The sequence below is a fragment of the Nannospalax galili genome, unplaced genomic scaffold, assembly GCF_000622305.1.
Source record: "Nannospalax galili isolate Female #2095 unplaced genomic scaffold, S.galili_v1.0 scaffold356, whole genome shotgun sequence".
Taxonomy (NCBI): Eukaryota; Metazoa; Chordata; class Mammalia; order Rodentia; family Spalacidae; genus Nannospalax; species Nannospalax galili.
In genome coordinates, this window is record NW_008338126.1 from 2,383,954 (window position 1) to 2,400,461 (window position 16,508).

Consider the following 16,508-nt stretch of genomic DNA (forward strand, 5'->3'; position numbering starts at 1 on the left):
TGGTCTTTTTGAGACAGGGTCTCCCTGTAGCCTCAGCTGGCCTGGAACTCACTATTGTAGACCAGGCTGGCCTTGAACTCATAGATATCCGCCTGCCTCTGCCTCCCAAGTGCTGGGATTAAAAGCGTGCGCCACCACGCCCAACAATTTACTTTTTTAAAAAATTTAATGTAGGCATGGGGGTGCATGCCTTTAATCCCAGAACTTGGGAGGCAGAAGCACGTGAATCTCTGTGAGTTCAAGGCTATACTGGTCTACACAGCAAATTCCAGGCTAGCCAAGGCTACATAGTGAGACCCTATCTCAAAGCAAACAAAAAAAAACAAAACAAAACAAACAAAAAACAAGTTAAAGTCATTAGAAATTACAAAGGGAGCCAGGTACAGCAGTGTGTGCTGATAATCCCAGAACTGGGGAGGCTGAGGCAGAAAGATTGCTATGAATTCAAGGTCAGCTTGGGCTATAGCAGAAGACCCTGTCTCAATTTTTTATAATAATAATAATAGGGTCTGGGGCGATACCTCAGTCAGTAACATACAAGTACAAGGACCTGAGTTCAATTCCCAGAACCCACATTAAAAAGCCAAGCATAGGGAACTAAAACAGTTAAAAAGCACTCACTGGCTGCTCTTGTAGAGGACCTGGGTTTGGTTCCCAGCACCCACATGTCTGCTAACAACTGTCTGTAACTCCAGTTGCAGGAGAGTCAATACCCTCTTCTGGCCTCCACAGGCATTGCACATACATGGTGCACTTACAAGAGGGCAAAACACACACATAAAATAAAACTAAATAAATCAAAAAAAAAAAAAATTTAAAGCCAAGCATGGTAGCACATGTTTGTTTGTAAACCCAGCACTGGGAAAATAAAGCCAGGTAGATCCCTGGGGCTTGCTGGATGGCCAGTCTAATCTACTTGGTGAGCTCCAGGCCAATGAGAAAACTTGTCTCAAAATAATGAGTCTGGTGCCTGAGGAATGGTTGTCCTCTAGTTTCTAAGTGCATCTACACATACATATGCATCTGCACAGACACACAAACATACACACACAATAAAATATATATATATATTAAGGGACTGGAGGAATGGCTCAGTGGTTAAGAACACTGGCTGCTCATGCAGAGGACCTGGGTTTGATTCCCAGCACCCACATGGTGGCTAACAACCATCAGTAACTCCAGTTCCAGTGGATCCAATGCCCTCTTCTGACCTCCAAGGGTACTACATGACATGGGTGCACTTACATACATGCAGGCAATACACTTATACACATCAAATAAAAATAATAAAATATTTTTAAATAATTATATTCAAATATAGAAAAGGGGCTGAGGATATAGCTCAGTAGTAGAACATTTGCCCAACATAGGCAAAGCCAATTTTATCTCTGCCACCAAGATCAAAAAAAGAAAGATACCACAAAATAATATAAACCCACGGGAGTTCTGAGAGGACACAACAGAGGAGGGCAATCTAAATAGGAAACTGCTATTATACACAGATTCCCAGGCACAGTCACAGTCACACTCCAAACAGCACAGCTGCGGCCATCCACAGAAATTTATTATCTCTGTTAGCCATACAACAGCAGCCAACACCATTCCTCAGGAAGTCCTACAACTGCAGGATGCGTAGCTCATAGAGGCAGGGAAGTCAAGACCAGGTCTCAGAGGTAGGCAGGAAAAGCTGCAGGGGACCGAGACCTTGAAAGTCCCAAGAAAAAGCAGAAAGCAGACTGATAACTGCAGCAGCAGCAACCTGAGCAGCACAAAGGCTAAGCGCTACTGAACATTCTCTCTGGTTTTCTACTAGTAAGCCCTCAGTGAGCCCTCACAATTGTGAGAGAGATGTGGTATAAGTCAAAGAACAAACGCTCAGAGAAGTTAAATAACTTGCCTAGGTCACACAGCCTGTGAGAAGTGGAGTCAAAATTGAATCCAGGTTGTCTGGCTCCAAACCCCTCGTTTTTTGTTCGTTTGTTTTTTGGGTTTTTTGTTGTCATTGTTTTGTTTTTGAGAAGGGTCTCCCTGTAGCCCCAGCTGGCCTCAAATTCACTATGTAGACCAGGCTGGCCTTGAACTCTCAGAGATTCTCCTGCCTCTGCCTCCCGAGTGCTGGGATTAAAGGTGTGTGCCCTCATGCCCGGCAGACCCCTCATTTTTAATAAGTAGACTATGCTCTCAGAAACCACCAGAATGAGTCTTATAAATTCAACTGTCACCAGGCATGGTGGTACACTCCTGTAATCTCAGCAATGGGGAGGAAGAGGCAGGTGGATTTCTGTGTGTTCAAGGTCAGCCTGGTCTACACAGTGAGTGCCAGGCCAGCTGGGGCTACCGGGAGACCATGTCTCAAAAAGACCAAACAAAAAAAAAGTAAAAAAATAAGTTAATAAAGTCAGCTGTCATGAGAATACACAACAGAATTCATTCCAAGGTGAGCCTCAGGAATAACTGTTTTAGGACATGGGGTGGGACAGGTTTGAGAAACATCAGAATGTGAGTAAGAAGTGGCCTCACGGCCTGTGCATCCCCAGCACCCAGTGATCTATGTATCCTAGGGGCTCAGTTCTCCAGTAAGCAGAGGATAGACAGAGCATTCAAGCACATGGCACCTTCCCAACTGATGGAAGGCACAGCCCCTAGGAAACCTAGAGAAGACCCTGAACCAGCCAGTGAGACAATAGTAGGAACCAGGGAAGATTCCAGAGTAGCGAATACTAGCTAAACTTGGGCTATATGGATGACCCCATCTGCCATCTGCCAGGGAAGAGCTTGGGCAGGTCTGCATTAGGGTTCTTTCTAAGGTTGGAAAGAACCTTCAGCCCTGGGTGTCCCAGTCCCATCATCCCAGGCTCTCACCTATGCTTGAAGGCATTGTTCACAATGGCTTTGAACACCAGACGGTCTCCCACCTGGGATGGGCCTCGGAAGTGGAACATCTCAATGGCCTTGAGTGTAGGGTGGGCACGGCATAGCCGACTGTGAGTGAGGATGAGAAGACAAGAAATAGCCAATGCTGCATCAGTGGATTTGGGCAAGCCTTCTCCAGACCCCCAAGCCTCAGACCACCCTGGGACCACAGGGATAGCCCTCTGGTCCAACCCCTGGGATGGTTCTGCTCAAACCACAGCATAAGACTGTTTCCAGTTTAGCAAACTGTAGCCACTGTGCATGGCTGGAAAAGGAGCTGAGTTTGAGGAGAGAAGAAAACCTAGGCAGGACCTGGGCAAACCCCTCCCAAAGCTCCTAGTCACTAGAGACCCAGCACTCTCGTCAGGTCTCCCTGCACTCACAGCCCAGGCTCTTCAAAAGCCATTACTTAGACACCATCTCCAGCTTAACATCAGAGGAGAGTCAGCCTGACATGGGTTCTAAAGACAAAAACTAGCCTAGTGGAGGAGGGCATGGGCTGGGGACAACCCCCTGGCAGAGATTGTGGCAAGGACAAAGAAACAGAGGTACAAGAATGTCAACTAGTGATTGTCACTAGTTTTTAAATAACTACTTTTTTAAATCCCTACATTAGAGTCATGTGAGCTCCAACCAGGCACAAGGGTTCAGGAGGAAGCAGGAACAGTGTTCAGCACTTAGAAGAGGGACCAGTGGGAGGTAGCTTTGGGGGTGAGGGACAGAAGATGGTTTGGGGAGGCAGGTAGGATGAGAGCAGAGCCCTGCATGGTAGGAGGTCACACCAGGAGCAAAGGTGAGGACCCATGAAGGGGGGACAACAGGGCCTGAAGGAACAGTTACTAGGAATCCAGGCAAGGCCAGATCGAAGGGGCTCCCAGTGGCCAGAGGGAATAGGAGAATGGTCTTGTGAATAGAGGAAGGGAGAGCAAGCTCACAAGAATGGTCCTCTCTGGTTCTCTGGATCTGGAAGACCTGAGTTACCCTAGAAGAACAGCCACACTTGAGGAGCCTTGAGTGCTGACACTAGCCAGGGATTCTCTTGCCAACGAAACAGCCTCTGGAAGCAGAGGAGCAGAGGTGAGCAGAGGCTGCCTCACCTGGCCGCAATGGTGGCCACGTTCTCCATCCAGGCCATGATCTGGCCCCCAAAGGTATTGCCTTGATGATTGGCATGTGGGGGCAAGACCAGCTCCACACTCTCCACACGGGTCTTCTCGGCTGGCACCATGTTGCTGTAGTCCTTGCTGTCAAGATCTGGCCAGGGAGGAAAGTAAGGAGGTAAGGATCCCTGAGGGTAGACTGTCCCTGGAAGTCTTAGGATACCACCCTCCAATCCCGGGACATTAATTTACTATCACTAAGTGAGCATAAGGCCGAGGTCGGTCCTGGGTAAGGAACGCGAGGACACAGAAGGAGGGACCTGAGCCTGCCACAGGGCACACCTGGGCCAGCTTTTGCTCCACTCCACACAGACCATATGACACTGATACATCAAGCAACCCCTCTAGCACTCAAGTGCCCACCTGTCTGGAGCAAGCGCCAACCCCATCCAGGTAGGGCTGTGTGAAGGGGAGGTGTGAACATAGCTATAATGTGCTCTGCTCATACTCTGCAGCTACACTCTTAGGACAGTACTTGCCACCTGTTTGACCGGTCCTTGCCCCTTGCAGGAATGGCATTAGGTTACCAGGTAGAAGAGACAAGCAAGCCAACAGGGCCTCAGGGGTCCAAGAAGCATATGCCAATGTGCCCAGCCAAAGCTAAGGTGCTGCCATGTATCTCCAGAGTCACCGGAGAGTCCTCTTCAGGGGACCCAGCAGAGTGATGGAAGGCCCTGTGAGATGCCACAGGCAAGATAGAAATAGGATTGAAAATTGAGGATGACCTAGGTTTGGAGTTGATACAGTCAGGACGGTTGAAAGGTGTAACAAGGCCTTTGGCTGAGCTGAGGGAGAGGATACCATACTCTGGGGCTGAGATTTAGTCTGACTGGATGCTAGGCAAAAGTATCTAGACTGACCCTGGGAGACAGGCTTTCAGGAGAGGAGAGATTTGGGAGGGCTGTGATGAGATGGACAGACACAAAGGGCTGACAGAGCTGGGCTTCCATCCCCCAAACCCAGTACCAGAGGGCTCAAGGAACTCAGAATTCAGCAAGCTGTTCCACTGTGGTTAGCAAGTTTCATCTGCTCTCTCCCCTCTCTGTCCCCTGAATAATTACCTGGCTTTTCGTTTCTGGTTTGTTGTTGCTGCTTTCAGTGCTGGGAGCTGAACCCAGTGCTTTGTATGTACTATGCAAGTGCTGACTTACACCTCAGCCCTTGGTTTTCTGAATATTTTTTGACTACCTGTTTTTCTGTCTGTTATTGGGTCAAGATCTCTCCATATATCTCTAGTTGACCTGGAATGCAATACATACACCAAAGAGCATGCATGTAGAGGTCAGAGAGCAACTGAGAAGTTGGATCTCCCCTTCTACCTTTATGTGGATTCTGGTGCTCAGATTGTCAGGCTTACACAGCAAGTTCCTCTACTTGCTGAACCATCTCACTGGTCTTTTTTCTTTTCTATTTTTTTCAGGTCTTACTCTGTAGCCCCCAGACTGACCTGGAACTCATTGTATAGCTGAGGCTGGATTCAAACTCACAGCAATGCTCCTGCCTCAGCCTGCCAAGTGCTAGGATTACAGAATGAGCCACCACACAATGTTCCCTTGGGTTTGGGGGGTAGGATGAGATATAGCTCAGATGGCTAGGCTGGTCTTCAACTCCTGATCCTTCTGTCCCAGCCTCCTGAGTGCTAGAATTACACATGTGCACCACCATGCCCAGCTGACACTCAGTTTTTTGTTTGCTTGTTTTTCGTTTTGGTTTTGGTTTGGGTTTGAGACAGGATCTCTGTGTCCCAGGGTAGGCTTGAACTCCATATGTAGCTGAGGCTGGCCTCTACCTCATGTTCCTCCTGTCTCAGCCTCTGAGTGCTGGGTTTACAGGTTTGTATCCCTTTGCTCAGTTTAACTGCCTTCTATTTGCCCTCAAATTGCTTCCCTTCAGTATCAAGGAAGACCTCACATAGGAACATTCTAGAGATGGATAAAGAAACTGAAGGCCCAATCCCCATCCCTCTGGGCCTTTGCTCTCTGGCAGGAACACCTTCCTCACCTCTCTATACCTGCCAAAATCCCACCCAGTCCAAGGCAGATCTTCTTTTACTGACAGAAAAACTACCAAGAGCATTTCCACAAGAGAAAAAAAAAAATCAAGATATAGAACAATGTGTTCTGTGTGCTCCCTTTTGAGGAAAAGTGGGGAATTAAATAATATATACTAAAACCATAGGGAATATGCTTATAAAGATATTCAAAATGAAGTAATAGAATTTGCCTCTGTGGAGGTGACCTGGGCTCTAGGATAGAGGGAGCCTTGTTTTTTTATCTTTATCTCTCTTGGGGAAAAAGAAAATATATACACACAATACACAGATGCTTTTTAAAAATTTTACAAGTCAGCTGGGTATGGTGGCACATGCCTTTAATCCCAGCACTCAGGAGGCAGAGGCAAATGGATCTCTGTGAGAATGAGGCTAGCCTGGTCTCCATAGGCAGTTTCAGGCTAGCTGGGGCTATAGGGAAGCCCCGTCTCAAAAAAATCAAACAGGGGCCAAAGAGATTGCTTAGCAGTTAAGAGCACTGGATGTTCTTGCAGAGGGCCCTGGTTTGGTTCCCAGCACCTACATGGTGGATAACAACAGTCTATAAATCTAGTTCCAGGCAATCTGACATTCTCTTCTGGCCTCCACAGACATTGCATGCATATGGTCCACTTACATACATGCAGACATAACATTCATACATATAAAATAAAAATAAAAAAACAAACAAAAATCCTACAAGTCTTCAAAGCCTAGCCCAGCACTCACTACCTTCCCACACTTCATGTCTCCTAGAGACCCAACTGCATTGTGGGTATCAAATGGATTTCTGTAGGTCCCCATTGTATCTCCACTGTTCCTGGGCTCTGGGTCAGCGACTCCAACACCTGCTTTCCCTGAAGGAGACCTTGAGGCAAAGAGGACTAGAAGGGCCTGAGGCAACCAGGGATGGCGGTACCTAGGGAATCCCTTCCTTCTTCCACTTGCAGGGGTGCAAGGGTACCAGATGCCTTCTTGTGCACAACCCCGCATTCAACTCACCATCCTGGATGGCACAGCGGGCCAGGAGGTCCTTGATGGTGTCTGCATAAACCAGACGCATTCTCCGGCGCTCAGCTGCCACCCCGTGCTCGGTCTTCTCTTCCTCTGTCAGTGGCGTGACCTGCTTCAGCTTTACCTGTTGGCCAGGGGACCCATGGGACAAGTTTCTAAGGCAGTGTAGTGACCTGTCTCCCAGTCCCACCTAATGCCTGAGGGTGGTGCCTACTGGGCCTGGGCTGATGGGGGATTCAGGGCTCTAGCCTCTCTGTGTCCACCTTTCTGTCTCCATTGTGACAGCATGAATATAACTATAACTCCTCAAGCCTCCCTCCTTGGAAGAAGCCCCAGAAACTAAAGGGGTCCATTTAGAATTTAGGCATGTTCTGAAGTTTCCCCCCATTTGAGATGTACAGGGAGAGATGGGGAAGGAGGGGATGATGCCTGGTTGGAGTCATAAAGGGGCCCCTGGGGGTGTGGTGGAACAGCCACCTTGGAGAGTTCCCGGTGGGCCACAAAGGTGGCCAAGGCCTTGCACACGCTCCATTGCTTCTCAGAGCACAGGTCCTCGGAGACCACCTGGATGCCCACCTGGAGAGGAAAAGGGAGATGGGAGGAGGGAGGAGGGAGGAGGGAGGAACAGAGTCCATCTACTGGAGGCCCTCAGCTGGGCAACACTAGAAACCCCCAGGCTGGGCCTCAATTTTTGTGTCACCTACTAAGTGTGGAATGCCAGAGACCTAGAGCTGGTTCCAACTCTGCCTCTAGTTCCCCAGAGAACCTCAGGTAAGCCACCTCCCTTCTCTGAATCTCTCTTCCGTAGAATGAGACTGATCACAGGATTAAAACATGCTCCTATCCACAACCAGCTTCAGTAGGTACACTGTTGAAACTGAAAGGATGGATATATGGTGTTCCTGGGAGTACCTGGGTATTTGTGATGTACCCAGAAGCATAATCAGGACACCACCACCCCAGCCTCTGTAGCTTTCAGGAACAAGTGGCTTGCTAGGTGAATTTTCAGAACCTTTAGCCCATGGAAAGAATGAAGCCCTCCTCAGGAGCTCCTAAGGCCTGCACAACACCTTGTCATCCTCCCACTAAACCTTCAGCACCCAGCAACACAGGAGCCATGGCCCACTGTACAGCTGCAGGGACAGAGGCCATAGAGGTGAGCTAACAGTCTGAATCCCAGCCTCTTCCATGATCAGACCACACTGCCTTCCTCCACGCTTGTCACCTGCTACTAATGTGCCTGGCCAGGGGTGGAAGTCCTACATGGGTATCTGCACAGTGCTGTGACCTGAGCAAGTCCCTTCCCTTCATGGCCTCCATGTTTCCCTCTGCACTACAGAATATTGGTAAGGAAAGGTTTAGTCAGACATTTTGGAACTGTAGCTAGGGCCCTGCTGTGTGAGAGGGCTTGGGCTTGGCACTTTGAGGACAGAAGAGGACAGGGAAGACCATCCCACCCCGAGCAGGTCCAGCCACACACACCTCCATGCTGGAGTTGAAGGCCCGGTTCACCTTGGCCTTGATATTCACCACCTGGCCGACACTGAGGAGAGGAAAGCAAAGGTAAGCCTCCTGAAGGGGCCAGCGGAGGGGACAGGGGCCTCACTCAGTGCCTCTGCTGGAGGGGCGAGGGGAGGGGAACTGGCAAGAGCACTTCAGGGCGCCAGAACATGCTCACACCTGTGATGTTGTCAAGCCAGCAGACAGTGCCAGCACCCATCCTACAGGTGGAGACGCCAGGGCTTTGAGAAGTGACAATTCCGCGTGTTTCCTGCTTCTCCCTGTTCTCCTGTCCGGTGCTTTGCTTCTTTTTGCTCCACAGTTCCCTCCCTAGGGCAGCTTTCCTGGACCCAGTGCCAAGACCTCCCCACAAAACACTTCTGAAGTGCAAATCTCTACCTCCCCAGCCCTTAAACGCCACTGGGCCAAATGCAATCACTTTTGTTTCAGTTTTATAGTTCAGAGAAAAGAACCCAGGGCTCCTGCATGTGAGCCATGTGCTGAACCACTGAGCTATATCCCATTCCAGGGAGCATATATTTTGCTCACTGACCCACCAAGTACATGTAACAGAGTGAACCCTCCATAAACAGAGACCGACTGAATCAGTCCATTCACATTTACTGAATGCCTGCTAAGTCCTAGGGGCTGAAGGAAGGGGTGGGTAGGAAAACGGGAACACTTGAACAATGCTTACCACATGTGCTGCGCACTTCCACATTTGAACCTCAAAACAAGCTCAGAAGGTGAGCTTACATGGGGCTGAACATCAGAGAGACTGTCATTTGCCTAAGATCACCCAGCTAGCATGCAACAGGGTAGGGATTCTAGACTGGCTGTACTGAAGCAGCCTGATTTTTCCCAGCTGCAGCCTGTCCCCCTGGAAATGATTCCCACAAATCTCCTAGGAACCACCTAGCTTGCTCAGTGCCTAACTGGAGGCAGCAAGGCATGCCCAGCTTATGATCTGTCGGGGTGAGGGGGCAGGAGCCTGGACAGCTGGCCTGGATCAATCACTATGTGACCTCCACCTCTGGCTCATGAACATGTGGAACACACTGCGTCCTGCCCAAGCCTGGAAGTCACTTCCACGGTATGCCAGTCACAGGACAAGAGTGAGGCCACACAGAACTGAGTTTGTCAAGCTCTGCCTCAACTATTACACCACCAAGCTAGTGACCTGGGGCTGGTCACCTCTCCTCTATGAGTGTTTCCTATTGTGTAAAGTTCTGATAATTCATGGGTACTGCCATCCCTCTAAGGGCCAATGAGAGGCACCTGGCCAGCCCAGTGCAGGGACTCAGTAAGTTACATGTGCTCATGGCACTGGAGACTTTAGCCCTGTAAATGTTTTCAGCTGCGCGAACACTCATGTAGGAGATGGTTATTTGTAAAGTATGTTTATTCATACATTTGTCCTTATGTAAATTAAGCAAATCAAACAGAACATTAACTACTGTATCTTAGTAACAGTGACCATTTCACACATTTCTATGTGTTTGGAGTTTTAATAATCAGAAATTTAAAAAGATAAAAACCAAAACAACAACAAACCCCTTTTATGGTCCCTGGGGTATGGCAGCACTCTTATTTGTGACTGCTGTTCTGGTTCCGATGAACTGATATCAACTTCAGTCTGAAAATATTAAGTGGAAATTTTCAGAAATAACAAAAGTTTTAATGTTTATGAAAGTATATTGTTATAATTGGTCTATTTGATTATACACACATACACACGCGCACACACACACACGGTACTGGGGCTTGAACTTAGGACCCTGTGCAAGTGCTCTACACTGAGTTGTATCCCTGGCTCTTTTTACTTTTCATTTTGAGGCAAGTTCTCACTAAGTTGCCCAGGCTGATCTTGAACTCACCCTGTAGCTCACAAAGGCCTTGAATCTGTGATCATCCTGCCCCAGTCTCTGGAGTAAGCTGGCAATGCAGGCTTGTGCCACTAGACCTGGCTTAGCCTTTTTGCCAAACCCTACCAGTGCCTAATTTTGAACTAAGTTATTATCATAGGTATGTACCTACAGGAGACATCATAGTATGCATAAGGATTAGTATCAGTCACAGTTTCAGGCAACCACCAGGGATCTGGGAACAGATCAGGACTGCTGATATAAATACAGACATCTGCTTTCTGAGGTGTTGGAAGAGTACTGAGGAGGGCTCAGTGGTAGAGTGCTTGCCTAGCATTCCTGAGTCCCTGAGTTCAATCCTAGCAGACCCCCTTCCCCTAGAAGATAGATGTGATGCTGAGGGAAGTGTGTGACCTCCCCCAGAGCCCAGCAGACACCCATTTGGACTGGGGAGCTTCTCTCCTTTCCTGCTTGTCCTCTATCTCCAGGGCTCGGGCCCACACAGGCTCCTTCCCTATTACTGATGAGCCTCCTCCAAGGTCCCCATGAGCCTCTGCTTCCCAACACCTTCCATACATTCTTCACAATGCACAGGTGTGGCCCACTTAATGAACCAGAGCCTGCCAAGCCCTTCCCTAGGACCCATTTGCTCTCAGGGGACAGAGCAGCATGTTACACCATGGTGATGCTTACAGCTATGACCAGCTGTCCTCAACACACAAACTTCAAAGGTAAGAAATTAACCAGAAAGAACACCTTCACACATACAAGAGAGCTGGAATCAGGGGTAAGGGATATCTAAAGACTCAACTGACTTGCAGACTGATTTTCAGCCTGACTAAAATAGCAAAACAACTATATAGCAAAACAAAATAAAAACCAGCTCATGAGACAGCATGGGCATCTGCATACTGACTGCACATCGCTGGTGGGGAGAGATGATCATTTTGTTAGGTGCAGTAATGGTATGGAAGTTATGTTTAAAATGAGTTCTTAGTCCTTACTGATACATTTGCAAATATTTTGCTTTGCCTTGTTTTGTTTGAAATAGGGTTCCACTATGTACACCAGGCTTATAGGCAAGCACGCGCTGGGCTCTCAGGGTCCCAGCGCGCACTCCTGGGCAGTGAAAGTTCCTCCGCTACTGAGGTCTACTCAGTCGATCCCGTCCCTATTTCACCCATATACCTTCCTCAGGATGTGAGGTCCACTGGCCACTTGGACCACACGGGAAGCGTACGAGGGACGGCGAAAGCCAGGGTGTCCGCGAGTCGGTGACAGAGGAATAGCGCCCCCCGGGGAGACTGGATCACAGGATTTAGTGTTACAGCTCAAGACAAGTGACTCAGCTCAGATCTCAGTGATTCAGCTCCAGCTCCAGCTTTATTGGGGTAAAACTAGGACTATTTATAGTGTAGAGACAGCAGAAGAAGCCTTAGCTGATAGGTACTTTTAGGATGCCTCATTTACATAGGGCGGTGGGCTTCTATCAGGCTATCAGACAACGCCTGATTAAAAACCTGGTAGCTCCTGTGCCGGAGGGCATGTATTTGTGGCGAGCACTTTAAAAGAAGAGTCAGGGAGGATGCCAGGAAGGCACTCTGCTATGAAAAGGAATCTGCAGCACATGGTTTCCGAGCTCGTGAGCTATCCGGACATGAAGAGACTTCTACTTTGCATAACAGAGGACCCCAACACAGGCTAACCTTGAACTCATGACCCTCCTACCTCCACTCCTCCATGCTGGTATTATAGGCGTGTGCCGCTATGTCAGTTCCTTGAAATGTTTTTATTTTATTCATTATTTTTATTTTATATGTATGAGTATATTGCCTGCATGTATGTAAGTGCACCTGTGTCGTGCAATGCCCATGGAGATCAGGAGAGGGTGTCAGATCCCCTGGATTATGGCTAATTGTTAGCCACCATGTGGGTGCTAGGAACCAAACCTGGGTCCTCTACAAGAGTAGCCAGTGCTCTTAACCTCTGAGCCATCTCTTCAGCCCCCAAAATGTTTTTGCTTATTTATTTGGAGTTTTTTTGAGACAGAGTTTTACTGTGTATCCCAGGCTGGCCTCAAACTCACAGCAATTCTCCCCTCTCAGTCTCCCAAGTGCTAGGATTCTAGGTATGCATCACCATGCCAGGTTTGAAATGTTTTTGAAAATGGCAAAAACTGAAACAAACTCCAGTTGTTCTCAGGTGTTGCTAAGCCTTTCCTGGCCACCAGTCATACTCTGGGCCCTCTGTAACATGCCCTTCTCCTTCACACCCTCTTCCCAGATTCACCTTAACCTTCCAGACACCCAAGGCATACCTAGTTTCTCAAAGAGGAGGACAGGAGTTGGCAGTGGGGACCAGAGCAGGCCCACATGTGGTATTATGGCCTCCAAAGCACAGAGCTCACAGTCCTGCGGTCAGAGAGCTCAAATCTCTCCAGGAAGTTCCCTTGACAACCTTCCTGGCCAGCCCACCCCCATGCAGCCCACAGTGAAAAGCAAGGAATCTAGGGCCAGATGGCTGCCTGGTAGTGGATCTTGGATCTTCTGCCAGTTGTGCAACCTAAACAAGTTACCTCACTTCTCTGTGCCTTGGCTTTCCTCCTTTATAAAATGAGGGCACTATATTCATCACCTCATAGTGTTGCCCTGAGGATTAAATATGTTAATGTGCTGGGGGCTGGAGAGATGGCTCAGAGGTTAAGGACACTGATTGCTCTTGCAGAGGACCCAGGTTCGAGTCCCAGCACCCACATGGTGGCTACAAACCATCCTTAACTCCAGTTCCGGGGAAATCCGAAGCCCTCTTCTGACCTCCACAGCATTGCACGACACAGATGCACTCACATACATGCAGGCAATACACTCAAACACATAAAATAAAAATAATAAATAAAATATTTTTTAAATGTTAATTTGCTAAAAAGGCATGGTAAGGTTCTGATACTGCTTCATTCCTTGTCACGAAGGTACCCATAAATGTAAGAAGCTAAGAAGAGGGGACCTGGGTGTGGAGTGGAGTATATAGGAACTCAGAATTGCTTTCAGATATAAAACCTTTGTGTCAACCTGAAATCATGCTAAATAAAAAGTATATAGAAGCTGGGTGTGATGGCACACACCTATAATCCCCACACTTGGAAGCCTTCAATGGGAGGACTGAGAGTTTGAAGACAGCCACCCAGTAAGACCCTGTCTCAGAAAAAGAAAAACCAAGGGCATGGCTCAGTGGTAGAATGTTTACCTAGCCCTGGGTTGAATCCCAAGCACTAAGGGAAAAAAGGTATAGAGAAAAGTATGATGAAGCTCACTGTTACTGTGGAACTTCCTAATTTTGTTATAGTGATAACGGTTAGGATTGAACCCAGGGCCTCCTGCATGCTAAGCACATACTCTACCACTGAGCCACACCTCCACCCAACTTCCCACTGTAAATGGACATGATGTTTCTATATTTGCCCCCTCTGCAAACTGGGTGCTCCTAGGCACAGACCGTCCTCTGGAGTCTGTGTCCCCAAACTCCCCATGACACCAATCCAGAAAAGGTGCTCAACTAATACTGAGTATGCAGTGAGTGATGAATGGCTGAGCACAGGGACTGGCCAAATGTCCTCCTTGACACTAACCCACAGAACAGCAGGCAGCCCTGAATAAGCCCTTGGCACCTGATGTTCTAATTATGGATGGCAAATCTAGAAGTGGGCCAGGAAGAGTTCTGTGTGTAGCCTTTCCTAGGCTGAGGGCTCAGCCTCCTCCTTGGGTCCCAGCAGGTTGGGGACATATAGCAAAGAAAGTAGGGGTGCTTTGAAGAGCTTTCTCACCAGTATAGCCACTGAAAAAAGAAAAGGAGGGGCTAAAGAGATAGTTCAGTGGTTAAGAACACAGACTGCTCCTACAGAGGACCCAGGTTCAATTCCTAGCACCCACATGGTAGCTAACAACCATCCATAACGCCAGTTCCAGGGAATCCAACACCCTCTTCTGGGCATTGCACGACATGGGTGCACTTACATGCATACAGGCAACACACTCATACACATAAAAATAATAGATAAATTTTTAAAAAAGAAAAAAGAAAAGGATTTCATGGGTACAAGTAAACCAAGGGTGACTGGTGTCTTGTCAAGTTCAAACCCTTCCACTTTGCAGGTAAGAAGGCCCAGAGAGAGAGAGAGAGAGAATCTGACTTCCTCAAAGTCACACAGTACCCCATGATACTATCTCAGACCCCCAAATGACTGATTTTGCATATTTACACAGCCTGGCCTCAGGCCACCAAGTCCAACTGCAAACCTGAGTCAACTTCCCTGGCAAGGAAGCCCACCTTATGGCACAAAGAAACAGGCAACTCCTGTCCTGCTGTCCAGGACAGGACACTGCTGTCTAAACACCTGCAGAAAGGCCTTTCCTCCCAGAGACAACATGATTCTATCTTCAGAGGCCACCAGTCAGTTGAGTGAGTTCCAGGTGTGACACAGTCTGGCTATGTGGGGAGACAGGGATGCGGGCCCTATGGTGGTAGTGGGGAGACTAAGAGGGTGGTGAATCCAGAAGGACCACTTACCTAATGGTATGCTCAAAGTAGATATCGTCCATGGAGGCCGTGACGCAGGGGCAGCCGGCATGCCTCTCCGCTGGCTCAGAAGAAGAAAGCCAGACATTAGCAGTCTCCCCGGGTCTTATCAAACATCCCTCTTTCAGAAGCTTCTCCACCTGGATTGCCTACCTTTATTTTTCTTTTTTCTTTATTTCAATTTTATGTGTATGAGTGTTTTGCCTGCATAAATGTAAGTGCACCTGTGTCATACAACACCCACAGAGGCCAGAAGAAGGTGTCAGATATGCTGAAGTGGAGTTATGGACAGTTGTTAGCCACCATATGGGTACTGGGAACCAAATCAGGTCCTCTGCAAGAGCAGCCAATGTTCTTAACCTCGGAGCCATCTCTCCAGCCCCTACCTGTCTTTCTTTTTCCACCTCTCCTTCCTTGCCTCAGTGCCTTGTTTCCTCTGGAATCCCTTCCCTGGCTCCAGGGCTGGCTCAGGGCTTCTCAAACCCCGCCAGAGTACTCAAGTGTGTACATGAATCCCTGGGGACTGGAAAACACAGGTGCAACAAAAGACCATTATAGGAAAGACCATAAATAGCTATGGTCATGGTCTCTGTGCCCAGTCTTTTCCAGGCAATCAGGAAGCTGCTGTGGTTAGGGACCTATTCATGATACCAACACCCAGGGTTGGGGGGTCTGTGGGAAGAGAGGCAGGCTGCCCCAAGAACTAAAAGATGGGCAGGGCATTTGAGGCAAGGGTAAAAGCCAAGAGGAGAAGTAAACATGGGCACTAGTAAGTGGGACAGAGATTATCTTTAAAACCTGAGTCCCCTGCCCAAGTTCCACAGAGCCACTGGTGGGGACATGGAGAGCCTGGAGCACTGCCTCACCAGACAAGCAGGCTGTGGTGTCAATCCATTTGAGCAGCTGCCCAACGCTCAGTTCCCCTCGATGGTTAGTGTGGCAGGGCAGTACCAGCTGGCTCATCTGCACTTCTGTAGGGTTCCGGTACCGCTTGTTATCTGCCATGGTGTCACCGATGTCCTCTGTATGGGAGACTGATTTCCGAGATATGCGGCCAGAGAACACAGAGGCCAAGCCCTGGGGACATAGGGGGACAGTGTAGTCAGTTGTCTGAAGTTCTGCACAGTCTTGACACCTGAGGGACAAAGGAAAAGAAGTGGCCAGGACCACCTCCCAAAGCCCAAACAAGAGTGGCCACCATCTCCAGTCAATGGGGGAGTGCTCCAAATCAGGTCCTCTGCAAGAGCAGCCAGTGTTCTTAACCTCTGAGCCATCTCTCCAGACCCTACCTTTCTTTTTCCAGCTGGAAAAATAAGTCCGGAATTACAGACATGCCACTATTCTAGGTTCTTGACCTTCTCTCTTGGAAGACTTCCCCTTCCACAAAACATGGTAGGGGGCTGGAGAGACGGCTCAACAGTTATGAGCATTTGTTGAACAGTCATGGAGACTAAA

The 16,508-nt window shown here is 48.5% G+C and overlaps 1 protein-coding gene across 3 annotated transcripts in view; it reads right to left on the reverse strand.

The window, feature by feature from the left end:
* Window positions 1–16,508, reverse strand: part of Acot11 (acyl-CoA thioesterase 11) — a 64,130-nt gene that overhangs the window by 14,855 nt on the left and 32,767 nt on the right. For all 3 annotated transcript variants that reach the window (XM_029563473.1, XM_008832992.3, XM_029563474.1), the window contains 7 exons: window positions 15,920–16,130; window positions 15,045–15,114; window positions 8,599–8,659; window positions 7,594–7,692; window positions 7,105–7,240; window positions 4,011–4,167; window positions 2,863–2,982 (listed from right to left, as the gene is read on the reverse strand). In XM_029563473.1, the coding sequence (XP_029419333.1) occupies window positions 2,863–2,982; window positions 4,011–4,167; window positions 7,105–7,240; window positions 7,594–7,692; window positions 8,599–8,659; window positions 15,045–15,114; window positions 15,920–16,058 (782 nt within the window). In that variant the 5' untranslated portion in view covers window positions 16,059–16,130. The remainder of the gene's footprint in view (window positions 1–2,862; window positions 2,983–4,010; window positions 4,168–7,104; window positions 7,241–7,593; window positions 7,693–8,598; window positions 8,660–15,044; window positions 15,115–15,919; window positions 16,131–16,508) is intronic.